Raw genomic sequence first — 20061 nt, 5'->3', positions numbered from 1 at the left:
GAAACATCTGTCCCAGCTCCAACTTACCCAACAAAAGTCCCATGTGCATCTTTGTCTCTGAATGGTCACTTGCCCAAAGCTGAGCCAGCCACTGACTTTGGCTTGAACCCAAATACAGATGTACCGGTCCACCTATAGAACTAAAACTGAAATCAGATGTTTCCTATATTACACTTCTGGAAAATATTTCTTGGGTAGTTATTCAGCTTAGAGATGGTTGTGGCAAAGTTGTGAGTTGTCCTGTATCTGCAGCCAGGCTCAGTAACACTGATATGTTTGCATTCCAGGCCTCTAATTATCTCAATCCAGAAGACCTCCTAAGAAGTGAGATAGAAGAAAGTCAGAGAAAGCTGCATGTGGTGGTGGATACCTTGAACTTCTTCAAGCAGGTATTTCAGGACAGGAGGGAGAATCTCCACACTTACTTCAAGGAGAATCAGGAGGTCCGGGAGTGGGATTTCCAGTCTTCTTTGGTCTTTGTGCAACTGGATGGCTTCCTGGAACGACTGCACAAGGTAGAGGTAAGTATCTTCATTTGCCTTAGGCCCCCAACTCCACACAGAAGTAAACAATACAGAATCCAAAAGACAGAATAAGAAAATGATTAACCTAACACAGCAAACTGATAGAAAGAACTAATAAGAAGACTCAATAAATATTTAGTTTGGTATTACTGTCACAACGTCATAGCTTTATTAGAAGCTTAGGAAATTCTAATCATAGGCCCAAGTAATTAGCAACTGATGTAGTTAATTTTCAGATGTCCCATAATCTTCAAACCCTATTTCAGATAACTCTTGCTAGAAAGTCTGAGGTGCAAAACACGAGTCAACTGACCTGGATGTAGCCGATTATGCTCAGAAAGTCTCTGCTTTGAATGCCTCCACTTTCCTTTCCTCATGGGGACTCTGAGAACTGGAAGCCTATTGAAACTCTGAGGGAAAAAAATGGGATTTTTGCTGAAAATTATGTTTTTCTCCCAACTATTTAAAAGTTAATGTAAATATTAGTTTTAGGACCAGGGTGAAAAGGCTTGAGACATTTTCTTTTAATCATTTTCATCCTCCAAATCTAACATGATTAACAGATTTTTAAAGACTTCATAGCTCTATATTTGCTGATTAAACTTGATAGGGTAGTGGGCATAACAGAATGGAAATACAAACTCATTCTAAAAGTTATTTGAGAAATTAAAGCCAAGTTAAATATTAGGACTATTGTCAATGTAATGAAGAAGGAATTGAAATCATGTTTTATTGTAGAAATTTCTGATGAAAGGAGAGGATATGTTAGAAGAGGCAGTGAAGAGTGGGAAAAGTTATAGGATTGTGAAGACAGGAGAGTCTGAGATTGCAGCTGTTCATTTCAGTCTAGCACTACCAAGCACCAAGTAATGAGTTAGGTACTGAGGATACAATGACACCCAAATAAAGTTTTGTCTGTAAGAAGCTCATGGACTGGTAGCCACACAGCAAGAGAAGGGAGACAGAGTAACAGAAGAGACCAGGGATAGAAAGATACAGGATAAGGAGTCTCAGCAAGGTGTATTAAAAGCTGGGTAAAAGGGAAATTAAATGTGTTACTATGAGGAAAAAGTAGGGTCCTTAGCCTAGCAGGGCTCTGAGAAAGTAGGGAGCACAAGAAGAAATAGAATTTGAAACTAGATTAGGAATTTACTATGGGGAAAAAAAATGAAGAATGGCATAAACAGAGAAAATACATAAGTGAAAAAGCCAAAAGCCAGATCTTGGAGAGCTTAAATAATTGATATATGACTTTATTCTACATGCCATTTCCATCACAGCCTTTGATGTGCCACATCCACCTCCTTCCTTTCACGCTATTCCTCTCAATTCCCACATCAAGCCCTTCACTATAGTTTAGGACCAAGTTGACAAGTGACACACTCCTGTCACTGGCCCAGACTCACCATGTGGAATAACTGGGTTAACACCTTGCAAGCCCTCCAGCCCTGTGGACAACCAGAGTGGGAGGAGAGCAGCTGGGAAGTGACTATTGGCCTGGGGCCTCAGGCCCTGTGCACACATGCTAATAGTGCAACTTTGCATATAGACAGCTCTTCTAACATTAGGCCACCTAATCTGCTGGGTATATTCGGTAAATATAAGCGGAGATGGCTGCCAGTCTCCCTGGAGTCATTACCCTCACAATAGCTGCTTTCAGGCTGCTTTTTCTTTCTGAACCAAGGACATAGATGCATAAAAAGCAGTTGCCCACGTTTAATTAGAAGATGACTTGAATGTCACCATACTTGTGTTTTTTCTGCTTCTTCCCCTCTTGAGTTCTCCAGCCTTGGCTCTTAGGCCAGATGCCACCATTTCTTTACTGCTTTTCCCTCCTCCATCACTTTTTCCTTCATTCTGTTTTCACTTGTCTTCTGTACTCCTCTCTTTTTCCCTCCTTCTCCTTTTAAATTTTCCTTATCTTTGTTTACCCTGAATTTACTTATATAATTGTTTTTTTTTTCCTCATGGCTGCTCTCCTCCCCCACCCTCCTATGACCTTCCTGTTTTTCATTTTTCAACTCCCAAACATTGTTTCAGACACATCCCCTGGCCTTTGTCCCCCACCCCACCTCTTCCCCACTCAGCTCAGGGCCGCAGGTCACAAGACTATTGATCGTCCCCTAGCATATTTCATGTAGCCCTTTAGTTAACATTCTGTGTATTTCTGTGATCGATGCCTGTTTGAAATGGGATTAGCCTTTGCCTCTTCAGCAAGAATCAACATGAACCTACTTTATTCATCTTGCTGTTCTAATAAGATATGTGGCCACTGAGATGTGGCTGGCCATAATTGATAAAAACAAGAAGGGAAGTTAGTAAAATGACAACAATGTGCTCACCCTTGTGCATACTCACATCCAGAGTGGTTTTGTGAAGGGCTAGTTTCTAATCTCCTTAATTCACTCATATTTTCCACCCTCTGACTTGTGTTGTAGATGGGGAGCGGGGTAGCTGCTGGGAAGGATGTATCTTGTTAAGCAACTTGCAATGGTCTATTGCATAAGGTCTAACTCTATTCTCAGAATACCACCATCCTCCTCACAAACAGGATACAGTTATATCTAAGATTGCTAACCCTTGAGTGGGGAAAAGAAGACTAAACAAAGAAAGCACTAACATGTTACAAGAGCCTCATTCATTCCAAAGTCTGTTCCCTACAGCCATTGTGAGAGCTGGGTAGCAGTAACCTTCCTTTAACAATTGAACACAACTGAAGATGATGCAATTAACTTGCCCATAGTCTTATGGTTTAGAGAGGTTTAATTTACCCAGGGCATATGGTTTGGGAGTCCGAGAGGTCTGTTTCCTTCCTCTCTCCCTCCTTTACCTCAATGGAAAGCCCCACACTGATTTTGTGGGTTTCACTATGCCCTTATGCGCATTATTCTGCCTTTGCTCTCTATTTTTACCACATGATTTCTAGGCCTTTTTCTTATTTAGTCATCTGGGAAAAATTAACAATTCCCATTCCATGAAAGAGCCTTATTTGATTCTCTGACTTAGTAAGGAAGTCTCCAAGGTATATAAAATCCTTGCGATTTGAATATAGTCAAAATCTAAGAGAAAGGCATCATTTAGCTGCCTCTAGATTTCTTTCCTCATCCTGCCTTTCTGTTCAATATTCCTACAGGGGTACACACACACAAATACCACAATACTACATACATCATGCACATACAATATTACATATCAAAGACAGTGTATATACACAGACTTATTCCACACATATATGTACTCCACACATACTGTATACATATAAGCATTTGCCACGCACACACGATGTGACACACTACTGAACACACAAACATACTCCACACAATCCACATTACACATATTACAAACATAATCTATGCTTATAATGTATCACACATACTGCACATGTAAAAAAACACACATAGACATACACCCCACTGCATACACACCAACCCACCATATATACACAGATGTTCAAACACAAACAACAAACACATACTGCTGCATAGACACACATCACATATCCCACATACAGAGACTATATACCACAGACATCACACATACAACATACCAAACAGACATTACACACATTACTCAAAAACATGTGCCATGTATGTGCAGCACACACATGCATAACATCAAATCATGCCATACATACCACACACCACTCACAGTTACACTGCATACACACACAACACACACACCACGTTCATTATTGTACCATAATTTCATCAGTTCTGTAGATCTTCTGCTTATATTTCTGCTAGCAGCCTCTTCCTAGCAAACAATGCAGTAAGCAGCTTGGAGAGAACTCTCGTTTCTTTCATTATGAAATTGCTGTAAAGCTGAGATTCACTTGGAGACAAAATGATTTCCTGCTGAGGCTTTATGCGAGGTGATTAGCAGGCAGATAGGTAATAAGCTGACCTAATATACACCGCATTTCCTTTGCTCTTTTTGCCATCTCCAGCCACTCTGCTGCCTCCTTTCATTTGGGCCTAATTGGCCTGACTTCCCTTTCAACCAGGCCTGAGCATGTGGTCACGTAGGAGACCATTAGCTGGATAAGGTCGGTGCCTTCGAAAGGTAAAGAAAACAGTCTTTTTCCCAATGACCTTTTGAGATTTTCATCTATGAAAGTCTGCTTTGTGCTCTCCCTTAATGAATTCAGAAGACATTTCCTTTAAGATGGGCAGCATGACCTCTCCTTCAAGAACGGGCCTGCTGTTTGTGGAGCTTGCCATTATCCATGATTTTGATTCCTTGCCTCATAGGCCATAGCACAAATAGAACTCTCCCCCATTACCCCATTAAAGGTTACATAGGTTTTCATAAGAACAGGACCCAATCAGTCTAGGCAACTGCCTGACACCCCCATAGTCTTTGTGGTATCCATCTAGAAAGATATATATCAGCCATTATGCATCTCCCATCCACCAACCTGATCTGGTGACATCAAGGTGTACATAATAACTAATTACAGTGGCTATCATTTATGATGTCATACAAAGGCACTTTCAGTGTCACTTGGTAAATCACCCCCACCCCCAGCAAGTGGGGTACTGCCATCTTCAACAGCAGGTTACAAAAATGAGTTTTAGAAAAGTTGTGACTTGCTTTAAGTCACATAATAAATGGCAGGACCAGGGTGGTGTGAATCCAAGACTTTTGGCCCTTGTTCCTACGTGCTTTTCACCAGGTCATAAGTCCTACTCCTGAAAGTTACATAAAGCAAAGTGAATATCATGTGTGTACTACTGCAATGAATATAAATGAATTTGAAGAAGTACATTTAAGTTTCTTATTACCTTTTACATATTTTGTAAAGATTTCTAAATAAACAATGAAGAGAGCTTTCATTTAAATATTTTCAGAATCAAAGATTTAATTTTGTTTATTACAACCAATCTGTTTCTACAATTGTAAGATAATTTCCCTCCAGATTCAGGAAGCTTTTGTGCAATACCTCTGACATTAAACTTCTACTAAAATCATACAGAGACAGAGTGCTCATAGCTTCCAAAAGCCATTCTGTAGCTGAGCATTTCTAGGCATTAGATGGCTCTGTTTTGTTAATTTATTCATGGAATTACCATTTCTTACAGTTCAAAATGGTAAAATGTAAGAAATTTCAGATGTCCAACCTACAAGTTGAGATCACATCTAAGTCTTTGTCCCATTCACCCATTTGCCTGGTTCTGGCTTCATAGTAGGACCAAGCAAGGTCTACAGGCTCTTCAAACATTCACAGGCCCAACTCAGCCTCATTTTATAATTTTCTTCCATCATCTAATTTTCCTTGGTTTTACCAATTCCTCTTATGTTTGTGGTTCCTAAATTCTCTATCTGGAAAAGATCTAGCTACATTAAAGGACAAAGATCAAAATTCTTTTTATAAATATTTTAAATTTGGATTTACATTTTTGTTCTTCCTTATGGGCACATGTTCTACTCAGCCCCCATCAAACTACCCTGCCACTATCCTATCTGACTCCCTCCTCCATCCTTTACTCCCTCTCCCCTCCTTTTTCTATGCTAATCATAAAAATCTTTCATGAAATCCAAGATTTATTCCTGCTGTACTTGGGGTTTTTTTTTTGTTTGTTTTGTTTCTATTCCACGATGAGCAAAACTTATCTTTCACTTTCTGCCATATGTAACTTAGGATCAGCACCTTGAGGTCCATCCATTTTGCCCCAACAGCTACTATTTCATCCTATGTAATAACTGCGTAGTATTCCATTGAGTATATTCATTTTATTCTAAGGGCACTTAATGTTGGTTCCATACTTGGCATTGTACATGTGCTGCTAAGGAACATAGGCATACATAAATCTTTTCATATTAGGGATTTTGTATTTTTAGTATTGATACCTAATAGACATATTGCTGGATCATTCAGAATTTCTACTTTTATTCTTAAGAAATCTTTGTACCATTTTCCATAGAGGCTGAACCAATGATGATAACAATTCTTTCATCATTACCTCCTCGTCAATAATTCTTTTTTCTATTCTTTTTTTTTTAATAAGGGTCATTTTGATAGAGGTGAGGTGATATCTTATTGTGCTTTTGTATCATTTTCCTTACAATAAGTGATATTGAACAATTTTTCATATGACTGTAGGTCACCTGAATATTTTCTTTAGAAAACTATTCAGGTTTATTCAGGTTTTGCTTGCCTTTGATTGCATTGTCTGTTTTTTGTTGTTGGATTGAATTACTATTTTGTAAACTTTGGAAATTATCCCCTCTCTAGATATGGGATGTGAATATATTATTTCCCATTTTGTATGGTTTTTGATGTAGTCCCATTTGTTTATTTTTCCTTTGGTTTTCTTTGTTATCAGTTAAGTCCCCAAATACATCTTTATAGTAGATACTCTAGAGGGTATTCACTGTTTTCTTTCAAGTATTTTATAGCTTTAGTTCTTATATATAAATTTGTATCTTCAATCCATTCTGAGTTAATTTTTATATATGGAGTTAAGTAGAATCTAGATTTTTGTTTTTGCAAGTTGCTATCCATGTTTCCCAACACAATGTGTTAGAGGCTTTTTTAACTCTATTGTATTACTGTAGCTCCATGTCATAGATTAACTGTCCATATTTGTGTAGGCTTATCATGGGCTTTATGTTGTACTCTGTTGGTAATAGTTTCTGTTCTAGTTCCAGTGCCATACTCTTTTGATTACTGTCAATATATAGTATAGTTTGAAGTCAGGAAATGATCATAAATTCACTCATTTAAAACTGTTTAGTATCCAGAACATGTGTAGAGGCTGAAGATACAGTTGTGCCTCTGGGACCTCTAGTGAGAAAGACAAACAGAACATAAACAATATTATATAATGCTAAATAATGTAGTACCAGAGCGTAAGATTTTATCAGAAAGCTTAGGCAGATTAGGGGACAGAATGTAGGATAAAGGTGGGATAGGAATGGTGAACTCTTTTGATGGGGGTAAAGAAAATTATAAGATCTTGAATCAAGACCCAAATAAATGTTTCTCCCATCATGTGTTAAATTAAGTAAAATAATGTAATATTCTTAACTTTCTGTAACCAGAATTTCTCCCAATATAGAATAATTAAACAGATATTTCTCTAACACCTATAATTTATACCCAAAACCATTGTTCAAATATTACTGAGAAATATAATAGATGAACAAAGTTATCATTTAGCTCATTGATGTAACCAAACATATCAAGTTATAGCTGTCTTTTAAATGGTTAGTGTTTGCAAAATATTGAAATTGAATTTGGTGGACTTATAAAGAATGGTATCCCACAGAGCCAATATATTTCTGCTATAACACTCATTACAACTATGAATGTTGTGAATAATTTGACTTGCTCTTTAAGTAACTTAATCTAAATTAAATTAATTTCTGTTATCTTCCTAGTAGGTAAAAGTTTTTAAAGACTGTCCCATTTTCCACTATCAGTAGCAAGGACCTCTGCTTTTGATGTAGATCTTCCGTTCCTTCACTGTTTCTTTCCTCTTCTTTCTTCTCTTTAGCTGTATGCTGACAGCCATGCCTGAACATTACAGAACAAACAACAGTCGATAAATGACTTTCCAAATGGTACAGGTAGCCTCTTGGAAACTAGAGGGAAGTCCTCCACTTGTCACCAGACCCCATACCTCTGTCACTGCTGTTGCACTTGATGTCTCAGTGGGAGAAAGGAGTCAGGCAGCCTTCTGCTACTGTGATGATTCAACACACAGCAGTGACCATTGGCAGCAAGAGTTTCCTAGAGGAATACCAGGACCTGCTGGCTTTTAATCCAGTCCTAGTGACCCCTATTATTGCCCTTCAACCTCCATCAGGGTAGAATATGGTCCTCACTGAATGTTTGCTGAAATGATACAAATTTAATCGTATCTCCCTGCTTCCAATTGAAGAGGTATACACATCAATTGGAAGCTGTTGGGAAGAATGTCTCGTTTTGGAGATTTTATGATTTTTAGACAAAACCTCAAATTCATTACATATAAATACAATCTGTTGTACTGATGTGTTCTAGAGGCACGCTGTCCTATTGGAGGTGAAGTGGCTTCCGTGAACCTGGGAGAGGTTCCTCTCCAAACTCTGGGTTACGTCATCTGCCTGTCACTTAATTCTGAGCACAGCTGGGACACAGTTGTATCAACAACAGTGATGGTGATATCCACATTCTGTGTATTTACTATGTAAAGGGCACTAGCCTAAATCTAAGCCGGCATTGACTTATTTCTCACTGTTATTATCCTGTTAGAGATGAGCAAACCTAACACAAAGATGTCAGATAATTGTACACTGACATATATATTTGGCCACATACATTTGGCACGCCATGCTTCTTGGCTTAGCAGAAATAGTTGCTAAGAATATTGGTGTCATGCTCTAGTCTTATCCTTAGGACTACTTGGAGGATCTATTTTCCTTTCAGTATATCCCATAAAATAGTTGTAATTATAGAAGTAGATAACATGATATCCTTGAAATTGAATTTTTAAAAAACAGGTAGTAAAGTCTACAGTCATGTGGATGATTTTATTATTAATGTATATTATTACTTATCAGGTAATACATAAAAAGGATGAAGTATATATTTGATCCTTTTTGTTTGTGTGAATGTTGTCTCTATATATTTTTTTGCTTTGTTTTTGAGATTAACCAAGAGCTATTTATACCAGCCCAATCTAATAATAAGGTTACAAAACTAATCAAGCTTCTCATTTTCCTAAGCAACCACCACCCCCATATCACAAAACTCTTTCCATACTAATTTGAGTGTCATCTGCTATTATTATCATTTTCATCATTATTATTTTAACTCTTGTCAATTGTCCCTGTAGGATCTTCTGAAGACAACTTTGGATTTCCACAAACTGGGAAAGCTTGAGTTTAGTGGCATCAGAGGGAATGCCCTAAGTCAGCAAGTCCAGCAAATGTATGATGAATTTCTAGAAATGTACAAGGTCTTCTCAGAATCCTCCTATGACTGCTTGGACCCCAAAAGCATGGTGAGTCTTGTAAAGGCTATCTTGCAGCCTTTGTCTCTTTTTTAGATGCTTCCAACCTTTAGGACCTGGGTACTTATTTGCATTTTCCCTGTGTGTTTCCTTGGATGATGTGGTCACAGTTCATCAACAGAGACTCCTCTCTGTTGTGTCAGGAGAAAGATCTGGGAAGGCCTTTCAACAGCTGGGTGCTCTGTATTGATGATCCCCAAGGTTTCAGAGATGCCAAGATGCCTTAGGTTTTGAATAGGGACTTCTACATGAAGGCCAGCACCCCTGCACAGAATTTTATTAGTGATTTGGGGAGGGTAATTGATATAGTAGCCTGTTTTTGTGCTCTGATCCAGAGTGCCAAGGTTCCAGGGGAATATTCAGGTTGAAGAAAGATGCATTGTCTGTCACTGGGACACCTGTAACCTGAGACCTGTTAGTCTAACCCTACAAGAGAAAAGATAAAGGGACTATGGAGAAACAGGGAATGGTGTTCTCTGAGAAAGGAATGACTCAACAACTGAAGAAGGAATTTGTAATAGCATGTGAGGAAAAAGAAAGAGATTAAGTGAAAATCTTCTCTGAGCACCTTCAGTCATCCAGAAAGACCTCTGTTCACCAAACTCAGAGAGGTGTCACTTTGTAAAAAAAATTCATTAATGAAACTTGGGGAGTGGAGGTGGGAAGAAGGAGGTATATATGTTTGCTATCTTATGACAAAATAAAATCCTGGGCTTAGGAAACAACAATACTGTTTACCTATTTTGTTTTTTTTTCTAAGAACTATATTACTATTATAAGAGCAATAATAACAAATAATAATTCCACAAATCAGAGATTTGGATTAAAAGATTTTCTCTGAAAATTACTACATTTCAAGAAGGAGGATGCACTTTGAGTTGCCAAATATAATACAATAATTGGGGCATATACCAAGAAACTATTATTTAAATTTAATTGGGAATACTGTATTTTAGTTTCTTAAACTTCGCAACCTTAGGACCTTTACTAACTATCGTCTTAACAATTAATGTGTACTTAGAAGAAGTAGTGTGTATTAATTAGCTTACTTTCCTTTTGATGGCTAATTTGATTGCACTAAAAAAATAGGATTTTGACCTGGGAGAGGAAGGTAAGTAGATAATAGTGATGGAATAGCCCCATTGTTGGGATTGTTGCTGCAGTGGCTCTCAAGGTGGCATAAGCTGGCACTGTGGATGAGCAAGAAGGAACTTACAGATGAGCAGAAGCAGGTGGAAGGGTGCTATGTGGCTCACTTTACCATTTCATCTAGTGTTTAGGGAAAAAATGTGGTAAGAATAGGTAGCTCTCAATATGTATAAAAACTAAATTTTGCCAACATGAATTGTAGAAAATTAAAACAAATCTTTGGCATAATCAGTTCAGGTACAACAAAGGTTAGTAGGAAAGAGCATAGTAGGTTTAGTTTTCAGAAGATCATGTTTTTCTTATGTCTGTGCTTTGTCTCTTAAGGAATTTGAAAATGACATCTCTGAATTTAACCGGAGGGTGGAGGATTTTGACAAAAGACTGGGAACTGTCTTTATTCAGGCTTTTAATGATGCACCTGGATTGGAACATGCTTTTAAGGTTTGTAGGTTGGAAACCACCTCTTTGCTCAATCTTCTCTTCCTTCCTCATCAGCTATTTTCCTCCCAGTGGATATAAGTAGCTCTCATTAGTCCACTAGAGGGATATTGTGGTGTATCAGGGTAAAGGAGCATACAGAATTGAGTTTGTCTTGTTGATTACCAATGCTTTTCTAAAAACATGGCAATGTAGAAATGCTTTCAATAGAGTTTTCTTCTAGAGGGCTCTCTTAGGCCTTATCAGTATGGTACCCACTAAAAGTAAGAATGTTGGCTCTCCCTCGTGTTGCAGCAAGTTAGGACACAGCCCTACAAGGTAGCCGCAGCCACTTCATTGTGCGTTCGATCCCGGTGGTAGAGATGATCCCCATCACCCAGCAGACCTCTCCTGTCTAGCTCACCTACTGCTCTCCTCAGCGGTACTTCCTCGATCTGTCTATTCTGCTTCCCACTCTATCTCTGGTGAATCCTCTCCCCGCCCCTGCACTTCTGGCCTGTACCCCAGTTTTGTATGCAGAAATAAATAAATCTTTTTTAAAAAAAAGTGAGAATATCTGCTGTGGATACCATTCTGAAACCATAGTTCTGCAATACTTTGACTAAACCCTGCTGTCATGTTGATTTAAGCTGGATCAAACCACCAACTCAGTAATTGGCTATAAGATTGAGATACAAGTAACCAGAATAAGAAAATTTCTGGTTTTGCCATACAGTATATACACCAGATAAAACAAGATGGAAGATAAGTTTTTTAGATCTGAGTAGAAAAATGGCTAGATACTTGAGAGTTCTCTGAGTTTTTAGACATGAATACTTAATAGAACATAATAGAGCTTCTATACCTATAAAGGAACTTACTCTATAAAACTTTTAAGGAGTGAAGCCCAGACTAATTAGTGTAAGGAGGCAGATTTTGGCTTAATGCAGAAAAAAGACCTCTGTCAACACTATTTAAAGTTGGAAGTAGTTAAGTTTCAGTCACTAAAAATGTTTAAATAGGTACTGAAAAACATAGGAGGAGCTTCAGCTCATAATGGGTAGCTCCATGGTAGCCAAAATCGGTAGGGTTCATTAGTCACCTGACCTTGATAGATGAAGAAAAAATCAGGAAACAAGAAAAATTGAATCTCTGACATTTTTCCTTTTCTTTTTCTGCCTTGTCTGCAGTTGCTGGACATAGCAGGAAATCTCCTTGAAAGACCACTGGTCGCACAAGATACCTCTGATAAATACTTAATGCTCATCCAGATGTTCAATGAAGACCTGGACACGGTGAGGACACTCTACAGTCAGCGTGTCCAGGAGGAGGCAGAAGTTGGTAAGCTTATTGCCAGGGTATTTGAATAAGGAATTCCACTACTGGAAACTGTACTGCTTACTCTTGTATTTGCTCAGCATCTGGTATTCTGGTATAGATTTATGATATTCACTAAGAAAAGCAACCACAACCTTGTGCTTGAAATTCCAGACCATCTTGGGTGATTATAAAGTTCTCTGAAGCGTGTTTAGGATCACTGAATAGTATTTTCCTAAGTCTGGGCTGAAATTGGCAAGCTGACCCAGAGCCGTGAAGTCTTGGTTTTTTCTGTTCAATTGAATCCTTAGCACAGTGTTTGAGATGACTCCATCAATGTTGCCACACAGAGTAATCTTTACTCAACATACCTCAATTCCCGAATAGATTTTTACATGCCTCAGAATTTTTTTTAAATCCCTTCCAATGCCATAGCAACCATGCTTCTGCTGGGAGAAACCAAAAGAAGCCTGACAAAGGGAGGTACTGCACCAAGGTGTGAAGCCTTTTTTTTTTTTTTTTTTTTTTGCAATTCTGTTTTTTGAAGTCAGGCTCAAGTGAATTCAGCTTAACAAATATATCTTGAGTCCTTGCTATATGCCAGGAAGTTGTGTAGACATAACTCGTGTATGCAGTAACAGGCCAGGCTAAGGAATAGAACAATTAAAACTAAAAGGTGGTTCTTTCAGGAACATGTTCGTTGTGCAGAGTTACAGAGTTAACAGTAACACATAGCAGAATGTCAGTAGTGCTTGACTTGAGTTTGACAGGATGGAAACAAAACAATATGAATGATGACTGAGCAATTCAAGGAAGAGTTCATGGAGAAGATTGCTTTGAACAGTGCCCCCAAAGTTGGGTGGATTGACAATAGTGAGGAGAGACAGAGATCTCCAAAGCACAGACAAAAGAATGTGTGACAGATGACCAGACCGACCTGCGAATAGTCCAACAAGATGTTAAGGCTGATCAGGACATGGAGTTTGGAGTCAAGGACTGAAGTCTGAGGCCACGTTAGGGAATCTGAAAGTCATGTTCACGCCCTGGGAAATTTTACCAGGTTATAGTAGTAGAGTGTTGGACCACTCTTTCTGTATGGAGTTCATGGTAAAGTCATTAAAAATGGCTTCCACTGGGGAAGTCATTTCCAGGAAAGCTGTGGACCTCATTTTTATGTGGACCAACTTCATCACTCCACATAGTCAGATGCACGTTTAAAAAGACAGTGCCATGAGAAACTGCATTCATTTTCTATTGTTATATAACAAACTATCACAAACTTGCTTAGTGGCTTAAGGCAACATTAGCTTTCAGTACTGTAGTCAGGAACCTGACTGGTGTGCCCAGCCTTCACACTCAGGTTGACATCACCAGGCTGAACTCAAATTGTAGCTGGCTGATATTCTCATTTGGAGAATGTAGGACAAATCCTATTCCAAGCTCATGTTTGTGGAGAGGACTCAATTCCTTGTGGTTGAAGAATGGGTTCTCTGTTTGCTTGTTTGACTGCTAGAAGGGATAGGGGTTACAGTATTCTCAGGGACTAGAAGCTATTCCCTTTCCTGGCCATGTAGCCGTCTCCATTCAAGGCTGTAATGGGACTCTGAATCCTCCTTTTTCTTCTGTCACCAGCCAGTGGAAACTCCTTTTTTTTTTTTAAGATTTATTTATTTATTCATACAGAACTGGGGTACAGGCCAGAGATGTGTAGGGTGAGAGGATTCACCAGAGATAGAGTGGGGAGCAGAACAGGCAGATTGACTAAGTACACTGCTGAGGGGAGCAGCGGGTGGGTCAGGAGAGGTCTGCCACGCCATGTGGATCTCCTCCGGGGCAGGTGGGAATCGAACTCATGCGGAAGTGGCTTAAGCTTCTTAGTGCTATGTTTTAACCCACTGCGCCACCAGGGAGGGCCCAGAAACACTTTTTTTTAAGGGGCTACAACCTAACTTAATTCATGATCACCTAGGTGCTATAACCTTATCATAAGAATGATATCTCTTAATATTCACAGCTTCTACCCATACTTAAAGAGGAGCAGATTATGAAAGTTTCACCGGGTATCATCTTAGAATGATGACTACCCTGGAGGAGGTCAAGCAGAAAATGTTAGTGGTGGCCCTGGGGTCAGGAAAAGATCAGGGAGTGTTGGGGTTCATGGCAACCTAAAGGAAGAGACAACTATGCAGATTTAGTGTTAAGTTGGAAATGATTGTTGAGTGTTGCCAAGTCTTCTGGTTTTACCAGAAAAACTGGAAACTAGGATTTTTTTAAGATTAAACCTCAAAATTAGTACATTTTGACACCTAATTATAAGCCAACAAACTCTATAGTTTATTTTGACTAAAGTAAAGACTCTACAAACTCTGGACAAATGCTTTGTAATCCACATGGCATGTCCCATTCATAGTCTTACTGAATTCTCACAGAAACCCAGGAGTTGTTAAGCAGGGAAGATATCATTCCCACATTATAGATGAAAAGGCTGAACTCCAGAGAGATAAGGTGTCGTTCTCAGCCCTCCCTATACAATTAGAATCATCTTAAAAACTTAAAAACACAGATTAATGCCCACCTATGTCCCTAGGCTAGTGAAATCAGAATGGTGGGGACTGGGTCCGGGAATTTTCTAAAGAATAGCCAGGTTGAAAGTCATGGTGCGAAGTCACAAAGCCAGTGAGTGGCAGAACTGGGTTCGAAACCCACATCCTTTGGCCCCATTTATTTCTCTAGGGTCACTCTTCTTTATTCACTAGCTGAACACAGAGACCATCCACAAACTCCCCCATCTCAGTGAGAGCCAGGGAGATTGTAGCAGGTAGACATAGATGAGGCAAAATGTGGTGTAGGTGGCAGAGGTAGTCCTGAGGCCGAGCAGGACTGGAGACTAGAGTTTCACTTCAGTCTGGATGTGCTGTGTCCTGTGTCCCCAGGGTTCTCCTCAGTGCACAAGAACATGCCCACTGTGGCTGGGGGTCTCCGCTGGGCACAGGAGCTGAGGCAGCGCATCCAGGGTCCATTCAGCAACTTCAGACACATCACACATCCGTGAGTATCTTATTCCTGAAAAGCAGGTTAATAATTTGCCTTCTATTTCTACTCTGGAATCTGAATGTTGTAGAAATTAGCTCATCTGAGGCATGAAAGTCATTTCTTATCATTTCCAAAATTGATCAATGTCATAGTCCTTTCAGGCTGCTATAATAGAATTCCATAGACTGGGTGTCTTAGAAGCATCAAAAATGCATTCCCCACAGTTCTGGAGGCTGGAAACTCAAGGTCAAATTGCAGGTGGATTTAACGTTTGGTGAGGGTGCCTGCTTTCTGATTTGAAGGTCTTTTACTGTGCCTTCATATGGCAGAAGCAGAAAGAAAACTAAATCTGTTCCAAGCTGAGAAAACTCGTTATTCTTCAGGTGAAGAAACTGAGGCAAACAGAAGTGAGATGATGTGCCTGAAATCTTTGAGAGAGTTGATGAAAGAACGGAAACAGTGTCTGTTTCTTGGGTTCCTAGGCTAGCGGATCCCTCATCTATGGGAAGCTAAGCCAGGAACACATCTGAGCACTCATCTTCTCCAGCAAATCCCCAGAGTGCGAGAAGATATGGGAGGGAGGGGTGGCGGGGCTGCTCCTAAGAATGTGGGCTGCTTTAGTGGCTGCCATAGGTCTGGTTCCTGGGCTCAGACTGAGACACAAGTACAGGAATTTACAGGACTGCTTTGGGAACATCACTGTGATGGGGTGGGAGTAGGGGAATGGGGCAGAGGAAGAAGTTGAGCCGCAGTGTAGTTGAAAGAGGCCTCTGCCCATCCTATGGGGAAACTTTGGCCCATCAAGACCCCCTTTGTTCTCCTATCAGGTAGTCGATAGAAGTGAGCTCTCTAGGAGAGAGGTGTGCCCTTAGGGGAGCAGATTTTTGTCTGGTGGAGGCTATTCCTGAAGGAAGAGCAACTGTGCTTTACCAGAAGCTGATACTCCTCCCTGATAGAGGTGGGGGTTGAGGGTGGTAAGAGTGGCTGGTACCAAGAGGTTGTCTGAGATTCCAATGAAAATTCCTATTTGTTTAAAAAAAAAAAAGTATGCATATTTGTACTGTACTCTGTAAGATATACATATTGGTTATTAAAAAGTGCTTTGTATTCCTCACCATGAGGTAGAATCTGCAGGGGATTTCCTGTGACTTCAGCTAGGTGACAGTCACAGGTCCCAGTGAGAAAAGCTTCTCCCTTCTCCTGTCTCATTCTTTCCAGACACAAATCTGAGGTGGGTTCTGGGGTGATGAAATTGGCAGAACTCACAGCTTGTGAGGGAAGGGCTGGGTTGAAACCTGCCCACCTAATCTGAAGCCCTTTCTCTGCTGGCTACTTGACCTCCTCAGCTTGGGAGCTTCATTCACCACAAAAGGAATCTAAGGGCCTAGGGGGAAACTCCATCAAGCCCAGTGCTTTTTCTTCAGGCATAAGGACTTATCCTGAAAGCTCAGGGGATCTTGTGAAGGAACCCTATGTTAGTTTGAAGGAAAAATGAATTTTAAATAATTTTTGTAGCAAAAAAACCAAAACAGATCCTCTAACAGAGCAGTTGCTGTGAGGTTTCTAATCACAGATACTTCACCACCTTTCCCAGGACGTATACTTTTTTTTATTTTTTTGAGATTTTATTTATTTTATTTTTGCATAGAAAAAGTGGGGTATAGGCAGAGGTGGGGGTTGGGGCCTGTGAGTGGATTCACCAGAGACAGAGTGGGAAGAAAAATAGACAGCTCTACAGAAATACACTCTGAGGGGAGCCGCAGGGAAGACAGAAGAGTTCGGCTGTGCCATGTGGATCAGCTCCTTCTCCAGGATGGAATTCAGGCCATCATGGTGACAGGGCTGAAACATAACCCCTAGGGCACCAAGTAGACCCTATACTCTTATTTCATATTGCAAAGGTATGTCAAAACTAGTTCTGGGTACTGGGACCTTAGGCCAAACTGTGTTCATGTCCTGTGTGGTCCTCAGCATTCCCATAGACGTCTGTGTGTGTGTGTCAACATTACAATAGGCACACACACACACATATAAAATGTTATATTCATACAGAGAATATGGACATTTTTTTCCTTAAATACAGAAAATACCACCCACAGTTGTTTTCATATATCAATTTCCTTTTTATTCCCATAGCTGGAGGATTTACCTGTACATAGCTGACTCAGCCAGAGTAGGGTGAGGGAGAAATGTTCTGCCTCCCTGTCACCTGTGGGGCTACCTGTATTTCAGGAAGTGCAGACGCCCTCTAGTGGTCACCTGGAGGATGTTTCAGAAGAAAGGTGCAGGCTCATGTAGGGGCTTTTGAAAACTAGCCCTTGAAACTTCAGTTTCTTCTTTACAGGTATCAGAATGTCATTCAGATCTTTGTTTTGGCTTCTTCTAATTCGGTGTATTTTTTTCTCTCTTTTCTGTGGCTAGTTGCATGGAATCTGCTGAAGGAAAGCGAATGATAGAAAAATATGAAGATACGGTATCATTGCTGGAAAAGTAAGTAGCTCTTAAGATTGTAGTGTTCTGCAAATTGCATAACCCACACAATGCCTTTGCAGTTCTGAGCTGTGCATTTCCTCAGTGGCTGTGAAATGTCACTTGGTGTTTCATGTTATAACCACAATATTTGTGAGTACAGCTTTTCTGGGCTGCAAATACTGGGTCTCTAGGGAATGCAGCTCTATTCTAGAAACGGACACTTTTTCAGTGTAGTTTTGTTGGGAGCATGAACTTGGCAGAGGTAGGAGCAGTGAGGTGCTCCTGTGGCACTCTGAGATCAGTGTCGTGGAAAATCACACCAGCTGCTCACTAAGCAGAGAGCAACAGTTCATGCTTTACACAGAGAAAACAAGTTTTAAAAATACCTCCCAATTCCTTTCATGGAGATAGCATAAGAATAAAAATTTACATGTGCTCATAGAGATTCCTGCTTTAAAGCTGCTGTAAATCTTTTAGGGCTGGGCCTAATGTCCATACTATTGTCAAATCTGATAATGTTACAACATCCCCCAGATGGGAAGCTTTTCAGTGCCTCCCATCATCTCAACGTGATATTAGAATCACTACTGACATGACTTTTGCCTCCCTCTCCAGCCTTGACCCTTACCCCCTCCTCCTCAGGTGCACTAAGTCTCAGTCCCAGAACACAGTCTGCTCTTTCAGCAGAACTGTTATTTCTGCCAGGAATGCCCCTTCACACCTCATCATCCAAACTCCACTCATCTTCTGAGACTTATTCAAGCATCATTTTGACTCCTTTTCCATGACATCTTCCCTGACATTCTCCTTGTTACCCCTGCCCACACCCACCAAATTGTGCAAATAGCACATAAAACCTTAAATAACACTCAATATGATAAAATTAAAGCAGTCTATAGAAAGAAGTTCCAGGGATGGAGCTTAGAGGTGTCCTTCTTGCTGCTCAGGTTACAGGATCCCTCCAGAACAACAGATGTAAAACAAACTCTGAACACTCTTTGCTTTTTGCCTCTTGTACTAAAAATGAAAATCCTCCTCTTCTTTTGACTGGCAAAAATAGGTATTTATATAGGTCTCTCATGAAAGTAAAGTGACATAAGGTGAACTTTTAAAAAGCAGAGGGTACCTATATATAGACATAAATGTTGCATATGCTATTGTGTATATATATATATGTATGTATGTATATATATATATCTTCAGTTGATAGATATTTTATACTTTTATTTATATATATATATATATATGGTTTACATATATATATATATATATTTAGCCTATCATTGTTAGACATTGGGCAGTTGGAGGTACCTGTGAGATGGTCATTGTCTCTGATCCTTGCAGGTATGAGACAAAACTTTATGAGGACTGGTGTCAAACTATATCAGAGAAGTCACAATACAACCTTTCTAGGTCACTTCTGAAACGTGACCCAGAGACAAAGCAGATCACTGTCAACTTTAACCCACAGGTAAGCCAGGTGGCTATCACTTCCTTTTAAATCCCAGTAAAGTTTCACTAATCTTTGTTGATCACAAAAGCAATGAGACTTTTTTATAAGAATATGTAAAAACTCCCTGGGGTTTCTTTTAAGAATACCATACTGTTGTGTTTTCCTCAGTTGTCCTTGATTGTCATATTCTTCTCCAGAGTCAGGTAATAGATTTGCCATGATTTTTTCAAGACAGAAAGTATTGTAAAATATCACTGACCATTTAGTACCAGTCAACTCAGCCTACATTGAATACACTCTGCATGTAAAGGCCATTGACTATATATCAGAGGGCCAACTAAGTATAATGCCTGGTCCCTGCTCTCAAGGAACCCATAAGCTATTTGGAAGCCAGAGCTGCAACCTTCCCCCCAAAATTCTATCTTCATAATATAGGATATAATAAATCTCAAAGGAGAAACTTTAGAAATAAGACTCTAGAGTCATGATTGTCAACGGACATGATTTTGTCCTCCGGGACAAATTTTTGGTTGTCAGACATAGAGGGGGTGGTAATAGTATATAATAGACAAGTACCAGGTTTGCTGAGCTTCCTATCACACTGGACAACTCCCCACAGCAAAGGATTTTTTTTGTCCAGAAATATCAATAGTGCTGAGATGGAGAAATTCTGCTCTCAGTGATTGGAAGGACTGGG

The 20061-nt window shown here is 39.7% G+C and overlaps 1 protein-coding gene across 1 annotated transcript in view; it reads left to right on the top strand.

Annotated features, from left to right (window-relative positions):
- The window catches only part of DNAH9 (dynein, axonemal, heavy chain 9), a 273404-nt gene that overhangs the window by 14860 nt on the left and 238483 nt on the right, over positions 1 to 20061 (top strand). The window contains exons 6-12 of the mRNA XM_004684583.1: positions 288 to 521; positions 9347 to 9514; positions 10997 to 11113; positions 12280 to 12430; positions 15340 to 15454; positions 17861 to 17929; positions 19256 to 19382. Of these exons, the coding sequence (XP_004684640.1) occupies positions 288 to 521; positions 9347 to 9514; positions 10997 to 11113; positions 12280 to 12430; positions 15340 to 15454; positions 17861 to 17929; positions 19256 to 19382 (981 nt within the window). The remainder of the gene's footprint in view (positions 1 to 287; positions 522 to 9346; positions 9515 to 10996; positions 11114 to 12279; positions 12431 to 15339; positions 15455 to 17860; positions 17930 to 19255; positions 19383 to 20061) is intronic.

This window comes from Condylura cristata, unplaced genomic scaffold, assembly GCF_000260355.1.
Source record: "Condylura cristata isolate star-nosed mole 26May11 unplaced genomic scaffold, ConCri1.0 scaffold00017, whole genome shotgun sequence".
In the NCBI taxonomy this organism is placed as follows: Eukaryota; Metazoa; Chordata; class Mammalia; order Eulipotyphla; family Talpidae; genus Condylura; species Condylura cristata.
This window is presented reverse-complemented; position numbering and strand designations above follow the sequence as displayed.